We start from the raw sequence: 18,376 nt of genomic DNA on the forward strand, positions 1-18,376 counted from the left end.
CCCCTTTTGATGAAACTGTTTGGAGATGGGACATTTAGGTGAGCTAAGCTGACAAAGTAAACTGTGCCAATAAGAAGACTATATTAATTCAGTCTTGGCTTGACTCCCATGTCTGCAAACCTGTTCATTTGTTCTTACTTGGCATGAACTGCAGGGTACCAATCTAGCTTACAGCAAGAGAAAGAAAAGATGCATTTTCCGTAACGAAGTCATATTAACCAACAGTTTGCAGTATATTGCAAGGCACAGAAGTGTCATTTGTCCGTAAGTGAAGGCAATTTACTTTGTGCCTATGATCAATCGAAAATCTGTTCCAGCAAGAAGAGGCAAAATTTAGAATTTATCTAATAATCCTTTGAGGGGGAAAAAAGCACCAGAATCGTAGAGAAGTAAGCAGTGAAGAAACATCAGAGATAAAATGTAATCACTTCCATGGGAGAGAGTACTTGATTAATGTACATTCAGGAATACTGAAAGCATTGGCATACGGTAGTGAGGATTTTTAATGAATCTATCAAGCCTGAGTTGCTGTAGTAAGAACACGCTATTAGTGAACATCTTACCTATGTTGAAGAAAGGAGAAAAAATGGATTCAATAGTCAACAAGACTTTAGAACACATTTTAAAGTAAAGACTAACTATGGATATGGAGATAAACTGAGATCTAATGCAAAAGAAGTTTACAAAAAGTAGGTTGTGTCAGACTAACCTGGTAACTGATTTTTTTGCACCAAACAAGTGATACATATTTAATCAATCTAAACTTCACTTAGACATTTTACAAAAACCAATTATAACTGATACTCTTTCATGCTAGCCTGAAGCAGGTAGTGCTTAGAACAGAATGTAAACAGGAATGGCTGGAAAACAGCTAAAAGCAATTACACTAAAAGAACAATTCATAGACTGAAGGAACGATATTAGTGGAAAGCCTTGAAATTAATCTTCTGTATTATTTTCATTAATGACCTAAGCACAAAAAGTAAGGGTGGAAATCGGGTCCAGATTCAGACATGTAACTTCAGGTGTCTGGGGTTTAGTTATCTCCAGTTCAATGGAAAGCTAGTCAGGGCAGTCAGTGGAGTCCTGTCATCCTGCCTAGCATGAAAATTGAAACAACTGGAAGCAGCAGTGGAGGAAATGCTCTTAAATATAGAAATCAATTGCAGGAGATAGTGTGGTAATTGCAGTGAAAAGGCAAATATAGTCATGGGGTGTAATAAGAGTGCTGAATGAGGAAGGTGACCTAGTGACAAAGGCCACAAAAAGGCTCAATTGCCAAGTGTCTTCTTTGTCCAGGTCTTTCCTGGTAAGGTCTCTCTGTCGTTTGCTTGCAATAACACGGAGCTGGACTGGATGACCCAGGGATCCTTTCCAGTCCTGTGTTTCTACTGCCTGGCGGGACAAAAAAGAATATTTTTTTTAAAAGCAGGTTTTAGTGGCCTGGGAAGAGTTGACAGCTAATGGGCTCTATAGACTTCCAGCTCTCTGGGAAGGAAGGCTCTTCTGAGCGAGGGCGATTGCCATAGTCAGTTAATCCAAAAGCTTCTAAAATGTGTTGAGCTCACAAAAAGGAAAAGTGTGCCCGCATATGATATTTTTAGCCTAAACCTGTTCATGGTCAGCCTAGCTCACCTTTTCCATTCTAAAAGGGTGGAAAGAGAGCCTCATTTAAATAAAAAAGAATGCCTCTTATCTTGGAGTCTAGTACCAAAATTGGTTTGGATCAGCTGTGTAAAGTTTTAGTCTCAGTGTGCCAGAGCATGCATCCTTTGCAACCTTACATTCTTATACTTTTATTAATGTATTCCTGACTGTGCATATTCATTCACGTTTGCATAAATAAAGGTAGTGCTTGGTATGTGGCAGATCGCTGGAAACAATGCCTTTGAATGTTAGAGCTGGGGTATGAATGCTGATCCTACTGTGTCTATCTACGAGGTCCTCTCCCTAGTATTAACCCCATCCTTGTTACACAAACAAATTAGGCAAAACAAATCAGGTAAGGATAGAGTATTGTTTTCATTCTAAAATTCCTTTGCCTCTGACAACTGTGAAACAACCTTTGCATTAAGTTAATATATCATTCATACGCAGACTTAATTTGCTCTTTTATTGACTGCCGAAACGTTTGTCAAATAAATTGAAAAAGTCAGTATAATAAGCTCTTAGGAGTTGGTTTGTTGTCTAAACATACGAGAGGCAAGTTAGTAGGGAAAGATAATACTTTTATTTTACCAACTGAGACATTTGAGGCAGGTTCAGTTTCACTCTAATATCAATATGCATTTCTGAAACAGCGTGCAGGCCTCCATAACATGCTGTCATGGCAATCTAGAGAGAGTTTTTATGGCACAGTGGTAGGATAGACCTGCTGTAGGTAGTTCTGTGTTGCTTTCTTTGCAAGACCTGCCTCGGACTGAATCAGTGGTTCAGATATGAGCGGAAGGGGATCACGCTCTGGCTCAGATCCACTGAGCAGCATCCAAAGGCTGCGCCCTCCTCGCCATTAGCATTGCCCAGCATGCCGCACACATCACCTTAAAACGTGGGAAAGAGACAGCAGTCACCAGAGCTCATCAGTCGAGACGGATCCTCCAAACTATAGTTTGCAAAGCATCCACTGACTGCTCTGATGGGGGTTTTGTAAATGAGAGTTGCTGAAGTGCCATATTTCAGCCATCTGTAATCCCTACCCTCCTAGGGAAACCAGGCACAATTGGAGACATCATGAAGAGTTTGGTGAAATAAACCTGCTCACCCCTTCCTATCTTTGAGGCTGACAAAATGCTGGCACTGGCCAAAAGCGTTGTCACAATTTATAGACCAGAGTGCAATTTGTACAAAAGACTGCTCTGGACTTTTATAAGTAGCTCATTGTTAAATAGCACTACGTTCCTGAACTGAGACAATCCAGAGCAGAATATATGTTTACAGGCAAGTTTTGCAAGCACATGGAAGCATAATTGTAATGATTCATAAAGCTGTTGAGACTTTAATTGGGTAGCATTAAGGAGTTCAAGTCAATGATGTTAGCTTTCAGTTTAAACCCTGGGACTCAGAGGCTTATAATGCTAGCTTTCCTCAAAACTCTTTATTGAAGGTATTACCTGACAGTGGAGTACTGAAAAGCTACATTATATAAAAGATATACTGTTTTATACTTGAATATGGAACTAAAAATGTTCTGTGATGATTATTCATCTTCTCTAAGTTGGACTGTTTAATTTTCTATGTATCTTTATCTCCCATTTCAGTTTATTCTCTTTAGGTCTTAATGGACAGCAAGGAAAGTACAAATTAAATGCCAGAGATGGCTGAACAGCAAAATATTATGCTGTCAGTCTTAGAAAGAAGGCATCATTATAACCTCATTTTGGACAGAATTTTCCAGTACTGTTCTCCTATGAATGTGTTCTAGTTTGGGTTTAGTATATTTTACTGAACATAATCATCTTCCAAGATACCTACATTTTCAAGTGTCTTCCATCCGTGTACAGCACGTTGTGTTCCATTTGTTTCCACCGGCTCTAAACAGACTGCCATTAGCCATTTGCAATGAGCAGAAGCGGGGAGGGAAGATGGCACAAATTGTCTGGACAAAACAAAAATGCATCGCTCAGTGGGATTTCCCTTTAAACCAGGTCCTGATTACAAGGAGCTGGATGTTCACCTTCGGAGGATGGAGTCTGGTTTTGGCTTCCGAATCCTGGGAGGAGATGAACCTGGACAGCCTGTGAGTTGTTTCTTCCTAACTTTCCATTTACTAACTCTAATGTCTTTGTAAAAATTACCCCCATAACTGAAATATCAGACAGTGCAAAGAATATATTTTAGTAAGCAGTGATGTATATATAAACACGGTAATATAAAGGTGTTATACAGTATGTCTCTGGGAGGGCAAACAGAGTTACTCACTCAGAATGACTTTCACGATGTAACTGGGGCTTGTCACTGGGGACTAATCCCAAATCTATGCTTCTAACACTTTGATATCACAACCTACATTGTTACTACATGTAAATGTAGTCTATGCATCCTGTGTTACCACAGTGGAACGCTCTGGGAACAATGTGTGGTTGATAGGTTTGCATATTCTATATTCAGGTTCATACAGAATAATATCATTGTCATTCAAGCATTGACACTTATCAGCACAGCAGTATCTGAGAAAAAAAAATGTTCCTCTATTTTAAAATTGTCAACATCTATCGAACTACGGATAAATATTCATAGTTTACAGATGCCTCCTTTAAAATGAAACAAATGCACTATATTCTACAAGTGTACTTCAAATGCCAGTTGAAACACAGTTACTACATTTTGGAATAAATATTTTCAAAGCTGAACAAGGTGTAGCTTACACAAGGACTTCAGTACCAAAACAACACTCTTTCATCATCTAAACTTAGAGTGTGCTTGAAGTCCCTCTGGTATCTAACTTTCTGCCATGGAGCATGCACACATAAAACCTGGTGCCACTGATCTGCCATCTTCACGTTCTCCAGCTTAACGCTTTTCCTGTCTTCTCTGGAAGGCCCCAGCAATATGCATTCTCAAAGCTCGCCCCTGGATGAAGCCAGAAAGGAAATCTAAATATCCCATTTTATCCTGCAAAGAATGGGAGCTAGTGGAAGATTCTGCAGTCTCCCTCTACCTATTTCAAACAGTAGCACCTACGGGCATTTCCCACCTGCTAGGAAAGTGTCCCTGGTTACAAGGTTGCTGAATATTCTGGGGAAGAATCTCTCTTGGTCTCTCCTTTCGTACCTTTTCCATTACAAATGGATGATTAAGTAGCCACTAGGACTAAGTATCTGGCTCTGCAGTTTTGAGGTTTAGAGCATTCTCACAGGAAAAAGTGCAGCTCAAATACCTCGTCCAGGAGCTGATTATTTATATCAAATGGAATACTTTCAACCTAAAGGAGAAAGATAAAACCACTTTAGAATATCCAAAACTCTGATGGTTAGGAATACTTGCCTGAGTTGTGGGAGATCTGAATCTATGTCTCTGCTCAAAAATCAAGTAGAGTAGGAATTTGGAAATGAGTCTTTTGCTTCCCAGCTACATGCTCTACGCACCGTTGCAGAGGAAGCAGTTCTTGCTAGCGTCTTTTCAATAAAGGACTGTTCTTTCTACTTTCTTTTCAGCAAAGGGCTAACCTGGCTTAGCTATCTAAGGCCAGACAGAGAGTCATAGCTGGATACCAATTGCACAGCTATTCACTCCCTCCAAGCTACAGGTTAGCACCTTACTATTTTCGAAGAGCAGGGCTAAAAATGCTTCTTTATGTGAACGACCTTCTAAGGTGTCCTGCTGAACAATTGCTCTCAGCCTGCACTTAGCTTCAAGGCTGCTGCCTCTGTTTCAGGGCTTGAGAACACAAAAGCATTTTTCCCCCACACGTATGCATGTAAGAGGCTTTATGTCTCCCTACAAACCACGTCTCAAAGTCCCTGGGAATAAATGAGAACCTAAATTGAGGCTGAGGGTCCTACACTGCAAAAAGGTTCCTTCAGGTAGGCGTTGCAGTGGTGCACTTTTCAGCTCTCTCTTTTGCCCATTTACTTGTTTTCACTGCCTAAATTCCTCATTAAGAAAGAAGACAGATGAACTCCACTTTCTTTTTTTTTTAAGTTTTCATCTAGTTTGTGTTCAAAATGCAAGACTTCTGAATTCTTTTTTCTCTCCTTCACTGCTTCCCTGCTCCCCCATGGACAGCCCACCTGCAGCCTCCTATTCCTTTCACCTCCAGAAAAGGAGAGGCAGTTTCTGCCTGTCCTCCAAGCCCCTGTGTATCCTATGAAACAAGAACTAAGACACTTTGAAATGTTTGTCTCAACTCGCCTGCTGTGCGGTCAGGTAACACAGAACGAAAGGAAGCTTTCATTGCCTTTTGTCTTTGTGGTTTTGTTTCTAAAAAGGAGTATGGATTCTTCAGCATAAGGCAATAAATTTCTCAAAGAAGTAGAATCTGCATAAAGTTTTTCAAAACAATGATACTGGCACTGTAGAGGGACTGTAGCATAGTTTTTTGCTTCTAGTTATACAGTCTAGCTGGCTCCTTTGAAGGAGTAAGTGCAGGTGGAGTACTCTCTTTATTTGTAAGCACAAAGATGCTTTCCAAAGGGAAAAGTTACATTTATCACGCTATTTCGAGGGTCAAGATTATGGGTGGTGCTAGTTCCAATCACTTTTCAAATCTCGTAAGATCATACCACCATATGTATTTATCACATCTGCCAGTAACGTGAGGGGTTTAAAATAGTCTGGCGATGTTACAGTGAATTATAACAGTGACATGCTCCTGACACACACCCAACATCTAACTCAGAACCGTCACTGAAAGGTCACAACCAGTGCATAACCTGGCACCTTACTGAAGATGATAATCACTGTCCCAAAAGGGGGAAGTATTCTGGATACATTCATACAGTTCAAATGGAAAATCACAGGAACGTGTACATAATTAGACTAAGAGTCTCTTCACTTCAAAACGGGTTGGCTGGGATTCATCTAGTTTAATATTAAATGCCTGTAAGATATATATCTTGATTCCTCTAATGATCAGTGCTAAGAAATAAACATTTCTAAAACATTGTGTAGCTGTCCAAAGAGCAAAATGTTAGGATAATGCAAACTGCACCTTAGGAGTTCCTGTTTTTCTCAGTGGTTAGATAAAGATGATTATCTTAAATTTAAACATCATAGTCTCTTAAAATTAGGTGAGATGAATCACACCTTTTGTGTCTATTTCTTAATTTCACTATGTGCCTGTGAAGTAACTGTGTTCTATCCAGAGAAACTGAATCACAAAGTTAAATAATTACCAAGAATCATAAAGAGATTCAATATCAAAACAGAGATTAACATGTATGAGTTAATAGACCCAGGCTTCGATTTCAGATTATGCTCTGTCACAATCTTCCTAATCTCAACACTTTTCATATTTAAACTTGAGTGACAGGTGAAACACCTTTTTCTCTGCCTCATAGTCTTTACTGCAGAAACGTTGTAATCCTTTTCCCCATACATTCAAGGCATTCTCACACAAGTATGAAACTATATCACAGAGGTAATATAATCCTGACAATTTTTTTCTGTTTGTGTCTTGCTTGTATAATTTATAGCTATTATTGAAACTTCTTAGCCGTGCTATGGAGCAGACAGTAGATAAGAAACAAGTTCAGATACAGAAAATGAAAAAGAAGGAAAACCAAGTTATTCTTGCTATTAAATATTGCCCTGAAATATACCCAACAACAGATACAACGGCCATCATCTTAGCAAACGCACATATCCACAGAGTTTAAAGTAGGAACCTACTGCTTATGTTCGGGAGTCAGTTCCGTCACTGTGGTCGGTTACACAGTCATGTTCCGCTATGGATATAGCCAAGGGAAAGATCAGATTTGATTATTTAGATCGGTCAAAACTAAAAGGAGTTTTTGGACTTTGCAGGAAGTACTGATGACCTGCCATGCTGTGAGCTGCATTTGTGTTTCTCCAAAGGTTAAAGATGAACAAATTGTTCAATACTTTGTCAGCCTAGAATCAATTATGAAGAAAATATAAATAATAAAAGCGAGGAGCAAGTTCCTCCCTACGAATCTTCCAAGCTACAGTGAGTTAACATCCATCTCCTTCCAAGATAACTAGCAAAAATTCTTACTCATTTGAGATTCACAGATCCAAATGTTCTGAGAATACTCTGTGGAGATCTACCTAAACATAGATAGCATTTTGTTGCCCAGTAAAAGAGCCTAAATGTATATTTCATAGCTGGATTTTGCACAAAGCGTTTTTCAAAGCTTTGAGGCATACTCTTTCACTGTTTGAAGAACAGAATGGAGAACCAAAAAGAATATCTCTGCAAACTCAGCCTGGCACTGCTTAACAGGAATCTAAGAACAGCAGGAAGAAGGAAAAGGCTGTACCTTGTTTTCTCTTTCTTACATTTTGGAAGCAAAAATGAGCCAAAGGTGACCGGGGAAAATTCTCAAGGCTCCACATGGGAGTTTCATTTAAATACTCTGCTGGGATGCTTCCAACTGGGCAGCTAAGACCTTGAGAAAACAAGATCACCTGCATGACTGCCACATCTAGGCTTTGTAGTTCGCCGTGAAGAGCAGTACTTGATGGCTTTTATCTTTTGTTATTTAAAGTGGATTGTCACACAGTATGTCACATCCATCATTCTATGCTCACTCTAACATTGAACAAGGGAAAAGAAAATTTGGAACACACTTTGTGAATACTGTAATATTCATTCAAAGATTGCTAGTTTTGTTTAAATCAATCTCGACTGTTCTATCACCAGTCCACGGGGAAAATAGATATCTCTTTGTCTAATAAATTATGAGAATTTTTGTGCATAGAAAATGGAGAAAGTCATTAAAAGGTTTAGAACAGATTTTTTACTGGTTTATATGTTCCATACAAATTACATTTAAATGTCGATTTGGGAAAACAACATCTGCCCAGAGTAAGCTGACATTTTTCCTCTTTTTGCGTTTTGCTGATCAATGGCTACCTGAGCAGCTATTTATTATGAGCAGCAACATTTGATATAGCATATTTTTTCCCCCTAGAGGAACCTGAAGCGAACTCTGTGGGTGGGATCCCTTCCACTTCACACCTTAGGTGTGTTTTGTCCAGCTGCTTACATCACACAGCAACTAGGAACCTTAGATAACTAATATGTAGATTCATTAATTTAAGGTCAAAAGAGCCTTAAATTGTATTTATTTATTCAGATTTTCTACATAATGTCATCTATAGAAATTCATTGTTGCTTAAGTGTCCTGATTTAAAGATTTCAAGTATAGATAATCCTTAGATCAGGATTCTCAGGTGTGTCACTCCTACCAGGTGAGAAACATCTTCCCTTTTTAGCAACGGTAAGAAAACATCTTGCATCACACCCACAGAACAGGAGCACATCTTTCAAGCACTCAAAGGTCTTTTCACCTGGTACTGAATCACTAACTTAATTGCAACAGAAAGGGGAAATCCCATGGGACAAAACAGGAGGCTCTGTATTTGTGTGCGCACAGTGTGCCTATGGTGGGCTTTTTGTTTCTTTGCTATCCAGATCCTGATTGGAGCAGTAATTGCAATGGGCTCGGCAGACAGAGATGGTCGTCTCCATCCTGGCGATGAGCTGGTGTATGTGGATGGGATTCCAGTGGCCGGCAAAACCCACCGATATGTGATTGATCTTATGCATAACGCCGCCCGAAATGGCCAAGTGAATCTTACTGTGAGGAGAAAAGTGCTACCAACGGGTGAGTTAAGAAGACTGGGAAAGGTGGAAAGACTAATAGAAATCAGTGCTCTCAGCACAAATGACAGGTGCTGTTTATTTAAAAAGCAGTGAAAATGAAAATTAAAGTGAATATTTGTGTCATTTGAAGAATGAATAATTGTAAGTATTTGTCCCTCATTTCTGTGACAAAATCACTACAGCTGAGTGTTGTTTCCTTCAGAAGTAGAAATAACATTGGCAGCCCCAGTGTGGTGATCGTGAGTGCTCTGGATTTGTTCCATGCTGTCTTGGTCTGTGCTGTCTCCTCTTGTGTACCCTTTTGGGACAAAACGTTCACATAAGTTAATGCTGACAGTGTGAATAAGCAATCAGAGAAAGGCTTAAAGACTGTTAACTGTTTGAGGCAAGGACTCATTTCACACTTGTATGTGTTCAAAGCCCATTTCTGGTCTCACTGATGTCATGTGGAGTTTTTCCCACTGACTTCAACACAAGCTGGCTGAAAACTTCCTGTACTGCATAAATGGCTACCAGGAACAGGGCAGGTTCCTCCCTTCAAGCAGATACAGTCGGAGAATAAATTTAAAACAATACAAAGAATCTGAAGCAACTTAAACATTTAGACTAGCTCAGTGTCAATTATTGAAGACTGGAACTTTGAAAAAATATGTGGCAGCATCTAATAAAGTTTTAATCTGAGGATCTGCTCCTGTTGCATTAAAATCTTTGCTTATTGGAGGACAGAACTTTGTTTAATGGCTTTTACAATAAAACACTTGTGCTCAGTGCACTTCACTGAGGGATCAGAAATGAGCAAAACCACGCTTTCAGCCTGTCCTGTCTTTTTCCTGCCTACGCCCTAGATCCCGCTGTCGTCCGCTGATCCCCTTCCCCCTCGCTCCCGTGCCCAAAAGCCGCCCTCCCGCTCACCTGCTCGTCCGCAGTCCCCCTCCCGCCGCGGCACTGCCAGCTCTGTGCCGACCGCGCTCTCTCGGGACTGACTTTCTTCTGTTACTGACTCCAGAGTCCTCCAGCCAGAAAGCTCCCCTTCCACCCGGCGCGACGCCCCCTCGCAGCTCCCCCAGCGCTAGGAAAGCGGCCAATAACCAAGGTAATACGCTGAGCGCTTGGGATTAGCACCTTGCCTGGGCCAGCCGGCTGCAGAGGCTGCCCTCGGCAGGCAAAATTAGTAACGGTGAGGGCTAGCGCGGAGTGGATGTCGGCCTTCGCTGCTTGCCAACCGTTAAATAAGAGGGTCTATTGCGCGCGCTGGTCTCCTGGCACAGAGGATGAAGCCAGCTAGTAAAAGACCTGGAGTTTCTCTTGGGCCTCAGGAGTGCCGCACTGGGGAGTAGAGTGTGTAACTCATTGATGTCTAAGCATTTCTGGAGCTGAACAGGGTTTTAGTTTGCTGTGATGCAACGTATGCTTTGTGGAAAAACTTGAAAATGACTGATGTGGGGTGTAACTGAACAATGCAAAACATATCAGATTTACTAACATATCAGATTTAATGTGAATTGCTCACTAACGTGAAGGTATACAACAAGGGCGCTGGGGTTTTCCTTACCCGCCTGACGAATGTCTTACCCAGCCCTAGCCTGGAATCACCGTTTGCACCAACAGGTAATCGCCCTTCTCAGGCTCTGGAAAACATTTGATTAGGCAAGTGTGGTATTCGGAAAAGCAGGAATTGAAATGCCATTTCTTCATAGGCAGAAGCAAAATGTAATTTTTCTGATGCATATCTGTCGTACAGTTGACAATCAAATGACGTTTAAACTTTTCCTCCTTTATCTTTCTTTTCCTGTACCTAATGGCATTCATTTATGGCCAAGTCAGCTCTTGGTCATTCAGCAGGGTAAGATAACTTCCTTTCTGTTGCAGCCATACTGACAAAACCAGTATTCAGTTTTCTGAAACATGACAGCCAGAAAATGAGATCTCTCTTGTCACTGACTATGGCGTTTAGTTGCAGATTTGGTTCAATAACTCTTGGAGATTTTCAATTCTAATATAGCAATATAATAATTGTTTGTTTTTCTTCCTTCTCATTCTCTCTAATCACTTTATTTCGTAGCTGCACAAGGACTGCTAAAGGACACACCTGACTGAGAAAACAGCAGCCTGACCTTGGAGGATGTTTATTTTATTAATATATACACACTGAAGGTCTAACTTGTAAGCGCTCTTCCTAGGCTGTATGTGTGTATGTGTGAGCTCTTCACATGTTGTGTAGAATGACTCAGCCGCTCTCACCGCTGTGAACAGAAAATGTATTATTTATATTTATCTGAAAGTAGCGTATTAAAACTGCCAATAAGTAACGATTTGTGTAAGCAGCTTCTTCAAGGAATAAGAATCTTTTTTTCCATCTGAAGGTGTAACTTTACCGTTTCTGATTACCACAATGCTTGTATTAAAAAATTGTTTGATCCCACAAGATTGAACTTGTTCCATGTTCCAGTTACTATAAAGCAATACCGAAGTATGGACTCCATTTTCACTTCTCCCCTTTTCGACTCGTTCACAGAAGAGCATCTTCTCAGTCTTTAAATGAGCACTGCTTCTACGACTACACCCACATAAAAAACTATTTGTGATTATTTTTCATTGTATAACTGCTCTGTTCCGTATATCTTTTGAGCACGCTAATCAACTTGTAAGAACATCATTATGCAGCTAATCCTAATTACTCTATTTTAGCTGCCTGCTTAAATTCTTTTAAACCAAACACAAATTTATATTGGATTAGATGTCACATTTTCCTCTCGATGACAGTTCAACTAGTAGACAAGGGAATAGTGCTTGCTAACATTTTTGCAGTCCAGATAGCCACTGTTTCTTACAGTTTCCTTTCCTCTCTTGTAGAAAGCTTAGCAGTGAGCATTCATGCTTGCTTTGTTTGATTGCCCTTGAATGCTTTGCATAATCATGTAGATTCCTGTCTCTCTGCATCTGTTACGGTTCCTAGCTTAATATTTACAGTAGTCGGGGCGATAGACAGTCAACTGTATTCATGTTGCATTAGCAAACGTACTGTAAGTCACAGAGCCGCTGAGCAGAATGTAACACTGATATGATTTATGTTTTAGGAGAACCGTGCCCAGAGAATGGCAGAAGCCCAGGCTCAGTGTCTACGCACCACAGTTCTCCAAGAAGTGACTACGCTACTTATGCTAACAGTAATCACGCTGTCTCTAGTAGTAATGCTACACCCCCAGAGGGCTTTACTTCTCACAGCTTACAAACCAATGATGTTGTGATCCACCGCAAGGAGAATGAAGGTTTTGGCTTTGTTATCATCAGCTCCTTGAACCGGCCTGAATCTGGGTCCACAATAAGTAAGTAAATCACATTTTTCAGCTTTTATTTTTCCCATTTTACTCCAAGTAAAAGAAAATAAACTAGAACTTGACACCTGCTTATTAATCCCTGCATGACTGCACAATTTAAAGCTGAAGAGACTCTCCAAGTTGCTTCCAGGGACCCTGGTCTTCTGTTGAGTCTTGGACAAAAACAAAGGTTATTCTGGCCTCTGAGGCACTGTGTTTTATATACCCATTGCGCTGTCAGAGTACAGTAAAATTCATCCACAAAGTAGATTTTTTCTGTTCCTGTGTCCCAAAGAGACACTGCAGGTAACCACTAGAGCTGTGTAAACAAGTGATTGCTACCACCCCCTACTAAATTACACTGTTTCATGAAGATAAGGTTCAGAAACTTGACGTAAAAGTTGAGATCAAAGCAAACTCTGTGATTGTAACTGTCCAGTCAGGACACTGATGAACTAGAAAATAAAATTAGAAAGAGGTGCAGGGAGAATGATTTTTTTTAACTGGCTGAATTGTAGATAGTACGTAGTTCACAGAATCACAGAATAGTCAGAGTTAGAGGGCACCTCTGCAGATCATCTGGTCCAACCTCCTGCTCAGGCAGGGTGAGCTAGCACAGATTGCCCAGGACCATGCCTAGCTGGGTTTTCAATATCTGCAAGGATGGAGACTATAGCTTCTCTGAGCAAGCTGTTCCAGTGTTCAGCCACTTTCACAGTAAAATGTTTTCTTATGTTCAAGTGGAATTTCCTGTGTTTGAGTTTCAGTTTGTGCCCACTGCTTCTCTTCCTGCCACTGGGCATTACTGAGAGTCTAGCCCTGTCCTCTTTACATGCTCCCATTGGATATTTATCTCCCTAAGACTTCTCATCTCTAGGCTGAACAATCCCAGCTCTCTCCGTCTCTCCATGTATGAGAGATGCTCCAGTCCCTTCATCATAGTTGAGGCCCTTTGCTGGACTTGCTTCAGTAGGTCCACGTCTCTCTTGTACTGGGGAGCCCAGGACTGAACTCAGCACTCCAGGTGTGGCCTCACCAGTGCTGAGCGGAGGGGGAGGATCACCTCCCTTGACCTGCTGGCAACGCTCTTCCTCGTGCACCCCTGGATACCATTGGCCTTCTTTCCCACAAGGACTCATTACTGGCTCGTGTTGAACTTTTTGTCCAATAGGACCCTCACTCTTCTAGGCAGAGCTGCACTCCAGCAGGTCAGCTCCCAGCCAGTACTGGTGCATGAGGTTATTCCTCCCTAGGTGTAAGATTCTGCACTTCCTTTTGTTGTACTCCATGAGGTTCCTCTCTGCCCATTTCTCCAGCCTGTCCAGGTCCCTCTGACTGGCAGCACAGCCATCCGGTGTATGCTGATACACTTCTCTGAGTTTTGTGTCATGTGTGAACTTGCTGAGGCTGTGTTTGGTCTCAGATTACCACTGGAGGTTACCATAGGAGGGTGGCAGAATTAGACCTTTACGATTATAGCACACTTCTTGTCTGAAAAACTAATATTAGCTGAAGCTCAACTCTATTGCTTTAATGCAGGCATTTAGTGCTATTTGGGATGTCCTACATATGTGAGATATCTAGAAGGAGGTCTGGCAAATATGATATAGGACCTCCAGGAGATTCATACCCTTTGTAGAGGCAGCTACAGGCACAGGTGCACACTTGGTAATTTGAATTGCATTAGATGTCTACATTTACTCAGATGAACTGAGCCCCTTGGAAGGGGGAAGATTAAAGGCTTTGTTCTGAGAGATATCCACATCTCCCACCAAATCCATCTGAAACTGTGAACACTAACCACTTCTGAAAAATCAAGACAAGGGATAAAATCTGGCATTTGCAAGTTGCAGCCTAATGCAGTCTTTTCCCTGAATTCAAAAGATGTTTCAAGAAACCATTCTTTTGCCCAAAACTGTTTCTTGAGAAAACAGGAAAACCATTTTAGCTTTTAAGGCCGAACTTCACAGTTCTAAATTCATAAGGGAAAAATGAATAGGACAGTACTGGAAAAGCCATATCTCACAATACCAAATGATCTCAGAAAACATCTTCACAATATTTCATTATCATGCAGTTATTAGAAGTGTTGCATTTCATATTACCTCAGCTGAATTTTAAAATATCATACGATTGCCAGAAATGATATTGTTACAAAACCATGGATAATTAGCCACTTGGGATTCTGCATTTACACTTTATTGAATATAATAGCCAACTTGAAGTTCTTTGCAGAAGATCAGATTGAAAAAATATCCCATAGAGGGCACTGAGATACATGCATATTAATCAGTTAAGCTGATCATGAATTTTTCAAGAAAATTATTTCACAGATAGGATTGGAGGTTGCGGGAGATGGAGAGGGAAAGGGGAGAGAAATGAAAAGAGAAAACACCAAAACAACCAAAAATTATGCGAGCAGGTTCAAGATCCTGCTTTGCCTCCTACCCTCCAATGTATTCTTGTGGTGGTGACAGCATTTCCCTCTCCCCCAAGCAAGTACGTAGGTAGCCACTGTTGAGCCTCAGCTGAACACCTCCAAGAGTAAAGGAACATGACAATCTGCTGAGGAAGTGACAAGTGAATTTCTTAAAATAATAACTGTATTGAATTTCAGATCTCCCAAATCCTAAGTTTAGGAAATCGGCAATGAACTAAAAAATCCCATTTGCTCTAGACAGTAACATAACAAAAAAGAATATCCTCTTTCCTCATGGATTCTATTCCAAAAATGTAATGGAAAAAAGATGCCAAAAATCACATAATCTTTCTCATCAGTAATAAAAACAGGCTAAAAATCATTGGCCACTTGGTTTTTAAGGGAGGTTCACTCTTTTTATCTAATATTTATTTGGTCAGAGTAATTTGGGCTATATTAACAGGACACGGCAGGTATATTGAGGAGAAACAATTATCCCCCTTTACTCAGAGCTTTTAGACCACATCTAGAATACAGCATCCAGTTTTGGGCCCCTCGATATAAGAAATGCATCAATAAACTGGAGCAAGTTCAGCGGAGGGCTACTGCAATAGTAAGGGCTGGAGCACCTGCCCTGTGAGGAGAGGCTGAGGGGCCAGGGATTGTCCACCCTGGTGAAGAGACTGCTTCAGGGCACCTGACAGCAGGGTGCCAGTGCCTACAGGGATGTCATCGTGCAGACGCAGTGGGAGTGCGTGGTGGGAGGGTGAGAAACAATGGGTATAAGTTGAAATGAGAGGTTCAGACTGCACATAAGGAAAAGCTTTTTCCCTGACTGTGAAGACAGTCAAAACAGTGTAACAGGCCGCCCAGGAAGGCTGTGCAGCCTCTCTCCGTCATGGGAGGTTCTTAAGACCAGACTGGATAAACCCCTGAACAGCCTGATCTGACCTCCTAGCTGATCCTGCTTTGAGCAGGAGGTTGGACTAGAGACCTCCTGAGGCCCCTTCCAAACTGACTTTTCCTGTGATCCTTTGATTAAAATGCACAAACAGGAGTAGAAAGCATACTAACAGCAGGAAAAAGTATGAACTGGACATAGGAGGTATAATGTCCAAAGCATGGCTTAGATCAATATCTGAAGATGGATTTGCATGGCAGCCTGTCAAGCACCTTGGTAGGCACTTGCTTCTCTTAGCAATGGGATATTAATGTGATGAAACGTTGTACGGTAGTTCTAGTGCTTCGGGTTTCAGAGCTAGTCCGTTTGTTGTTAGCTCAAGAATCTGTGCATCGCCCTGAATGATGCTCTGCAGACGTACCCTAAACATATGCCGTTAAATGTTAATGTGTGAATGGCAAAGCAATTACAAAATGATCGAAATAGGTGAAATAGGTTGGAAAGGGGACTAGCTTGTAATGCCAGAAACTGCTAGGAAAAGTTGAGTCTGAGAAATGATCTCACTGGGATACCCTTCAAGGCAAAGTGAAGGGTTCCTTGGATTTAACAATGTTTATTCTGTTAATTAGTTTCCCTTCTTTACTTTTGTGTCAAAGTAAAAGACTTGAGGACTTGGATGTGTAAGTATGATCTTTGCTTTTAGTCAAGAAGACAGTTAATTGTGCACTGAAAATCTTTTCCTCATTCTTGAAATCATACATGTAAGCCATGTTTTACAAGCAGCAAATTACAATAGCTCCTCCTCACTACAGGAACATGAACCTTGTGTCCCTAGGCACTTGTGTGCTGCAGTGCTACAAGCACTATTGAGATGGTTGGCACTAATGTGGCTATTCCAGCATAGTTGTGCTGGCCTCAGAGCTGCAGGTTCTCGGGTTTCCTGCTTTGCACTTGGCTCATGGCTCCCAGGGGGACACAAAAGATCGCTCCATGGGAGTTTGCCAGGTGAGTGGTAACTGGCTCTGGCTCTGAAGCTACAGTTCATCCCACTTAGTAAGAGTAGCCAGCAGCGCTCCGATTAAGTCTGTTACCCTTTTCCCACCCTCTCAGATGAGGCGTGGGCTCATTCCCACTGTACTGCTCCCACATACCCAATTAGGAATGCTTCACATTCCCTCTGTCCTGCAAAAGCACCACAAAAGAATCAGGAGCTCCCAGAATTAAGGATGTCATTCTTGTTCCAAGAGGCTTACACTCTTGGGCGTGTTTTCTCTGGACAAGCTTCATAAGGGTTACCTTGTCACTGTTCATTTACAGACCTGCCTTTGCTTTGCAGAAATTTTCAGCGTACCGAAACGGCATTTTTCTCATCCTTGATTGCCTGCACAGAATGAGGGCAGACTACGGCCATAATTAGGGAACAGATTCTTTTTTCGCATTTTGTGATAGGTAGCATTGTAGCTGTCATTTTAATAAATTGCTCTTAAGTAGATTGGAGCCAGCCTTAGATCTGGACATAATTTTGACTTAGTGGTACTTGGTTAAACATCTAATACTTGTGGCACAGTTCTTTTTCTATATGCTACAACGACAGAAATTTTCTCTCTCCTTTGTCAAAGCATTGCCTGGAATGTTCTTTAACTCAGCACTGAGGATTATCTTACACCAAACTACAGTTCTGATATGGGGCAGATCAGGAGTGGAGAAAGAGTGACAAGGAGTGAATGAAAAGATTTCACAGGGCAAAGCTGGGGCATAGATAAGGTCAGCCATGCTTCAAAAATGTATCGGTAAAAGAAGATAAAATGTATAAATAAAGGACTATGTTTGAATGGTACATCCAGGAACAAATCATTTTGCCTAGTGCAGAGCCCAGGGGCTCTTAGAGTGGTAAGAGATTAAAAAAAGAAAATTGGCCTGCCCAGGCTCCTGACCTGTTCCTAATGAAAGGATTAACTTTCCCTGCCCTGAACACAGTTTATCACGCTTCCCTCCAGACTCTATCCCAACATAAAAGGGCGCCTTGGCTCTCATTCCTTCACTAGACAGGCCACCTAAATTTGAGCTTTCTTCATACTTTCTGTTCCTATGCAGGCTACACATAATTTATCAAACTTTGACAACTCCAGCTCCTTCAAAGGACTCAGCGTCTCTTACCCAGCTGAATGCTTAGAAATTACACACACTAGTTTTTCAATTTTGGCTTGGATGGGTCTAGACTGCCTAACATGGGGGGTCTCTGGAGGCCCTCCAAGGCAACCACATCATCTCCCGAGTGTAAAGCACATCTTTAGGGGCCCTGGCTTACCAGAGTTAAGTGGCTATACTGAACAAACTATAACCTATGGCTTAACTTCAATCTTGAGGAAAACATTCATGCTTCTCCCAGTAAAAATAGTCGCAGCGTGTGTGGCTGCAAGGAAGGGTTGCTCACAAAACATCTCCTCTGA

At 41.3% G+C, this 18,376-nt stretch overlaps 1 protein-coding gene across 11 annotated transcripts in view; it reads left to right on the forward strand.

The window, feature by feature from the left end:
- Positions 1-18,376, forward strand: part of MAGI2 (membrane associated guanylate kinase, WW and PDZ domain containing 2) — a 757,526-nt gene that overhangs the window by 680,087 nt on the left and 59,063 nt on the right. For 8 of the 11 annotated variants that reach the window (XM_068924402.1, XM_068924499.1, XM_068924945.1 and 5 more), the window contains 4 exons: positions 3,645-3,736; positions 9,098-9,290; positions 10,296-10,382; positions 12,367-12,615. In XM_068924402.1, the coding sequence (XP_068780503.1) occupies positions 3,645-3,736; positions 9,098-9,290; positions 10,296-10,382; positions 12,367-12,615 (621 nt within the window). The remainder of the gene's footprint in view (positions 1-3,644; positions 3,737-9,097; positions 9,291-10,295; positions 10,383-12,366; positions 12,616-18,376) is intronic. The other 3 variants (XM_068924568.1, XM_068925098.1, XM_068924870.1) reach the window with 1 other exon arrangement.

This window comes from Struthio camelus, chromosome 1, assembly GCF_040807025.1.
Source record: "Struthio camelus isolate bStrCam1 chromosome 1, bStrCam1.hap1, whole genome shotgun sequence".
Classification (NCBI taxonomy): domain Eukaryota; kingdom Metazoa; phylum Chordata; class Aves; order Struthioniformes; family Struthionidae; genus Struthio; species Struthio camelus.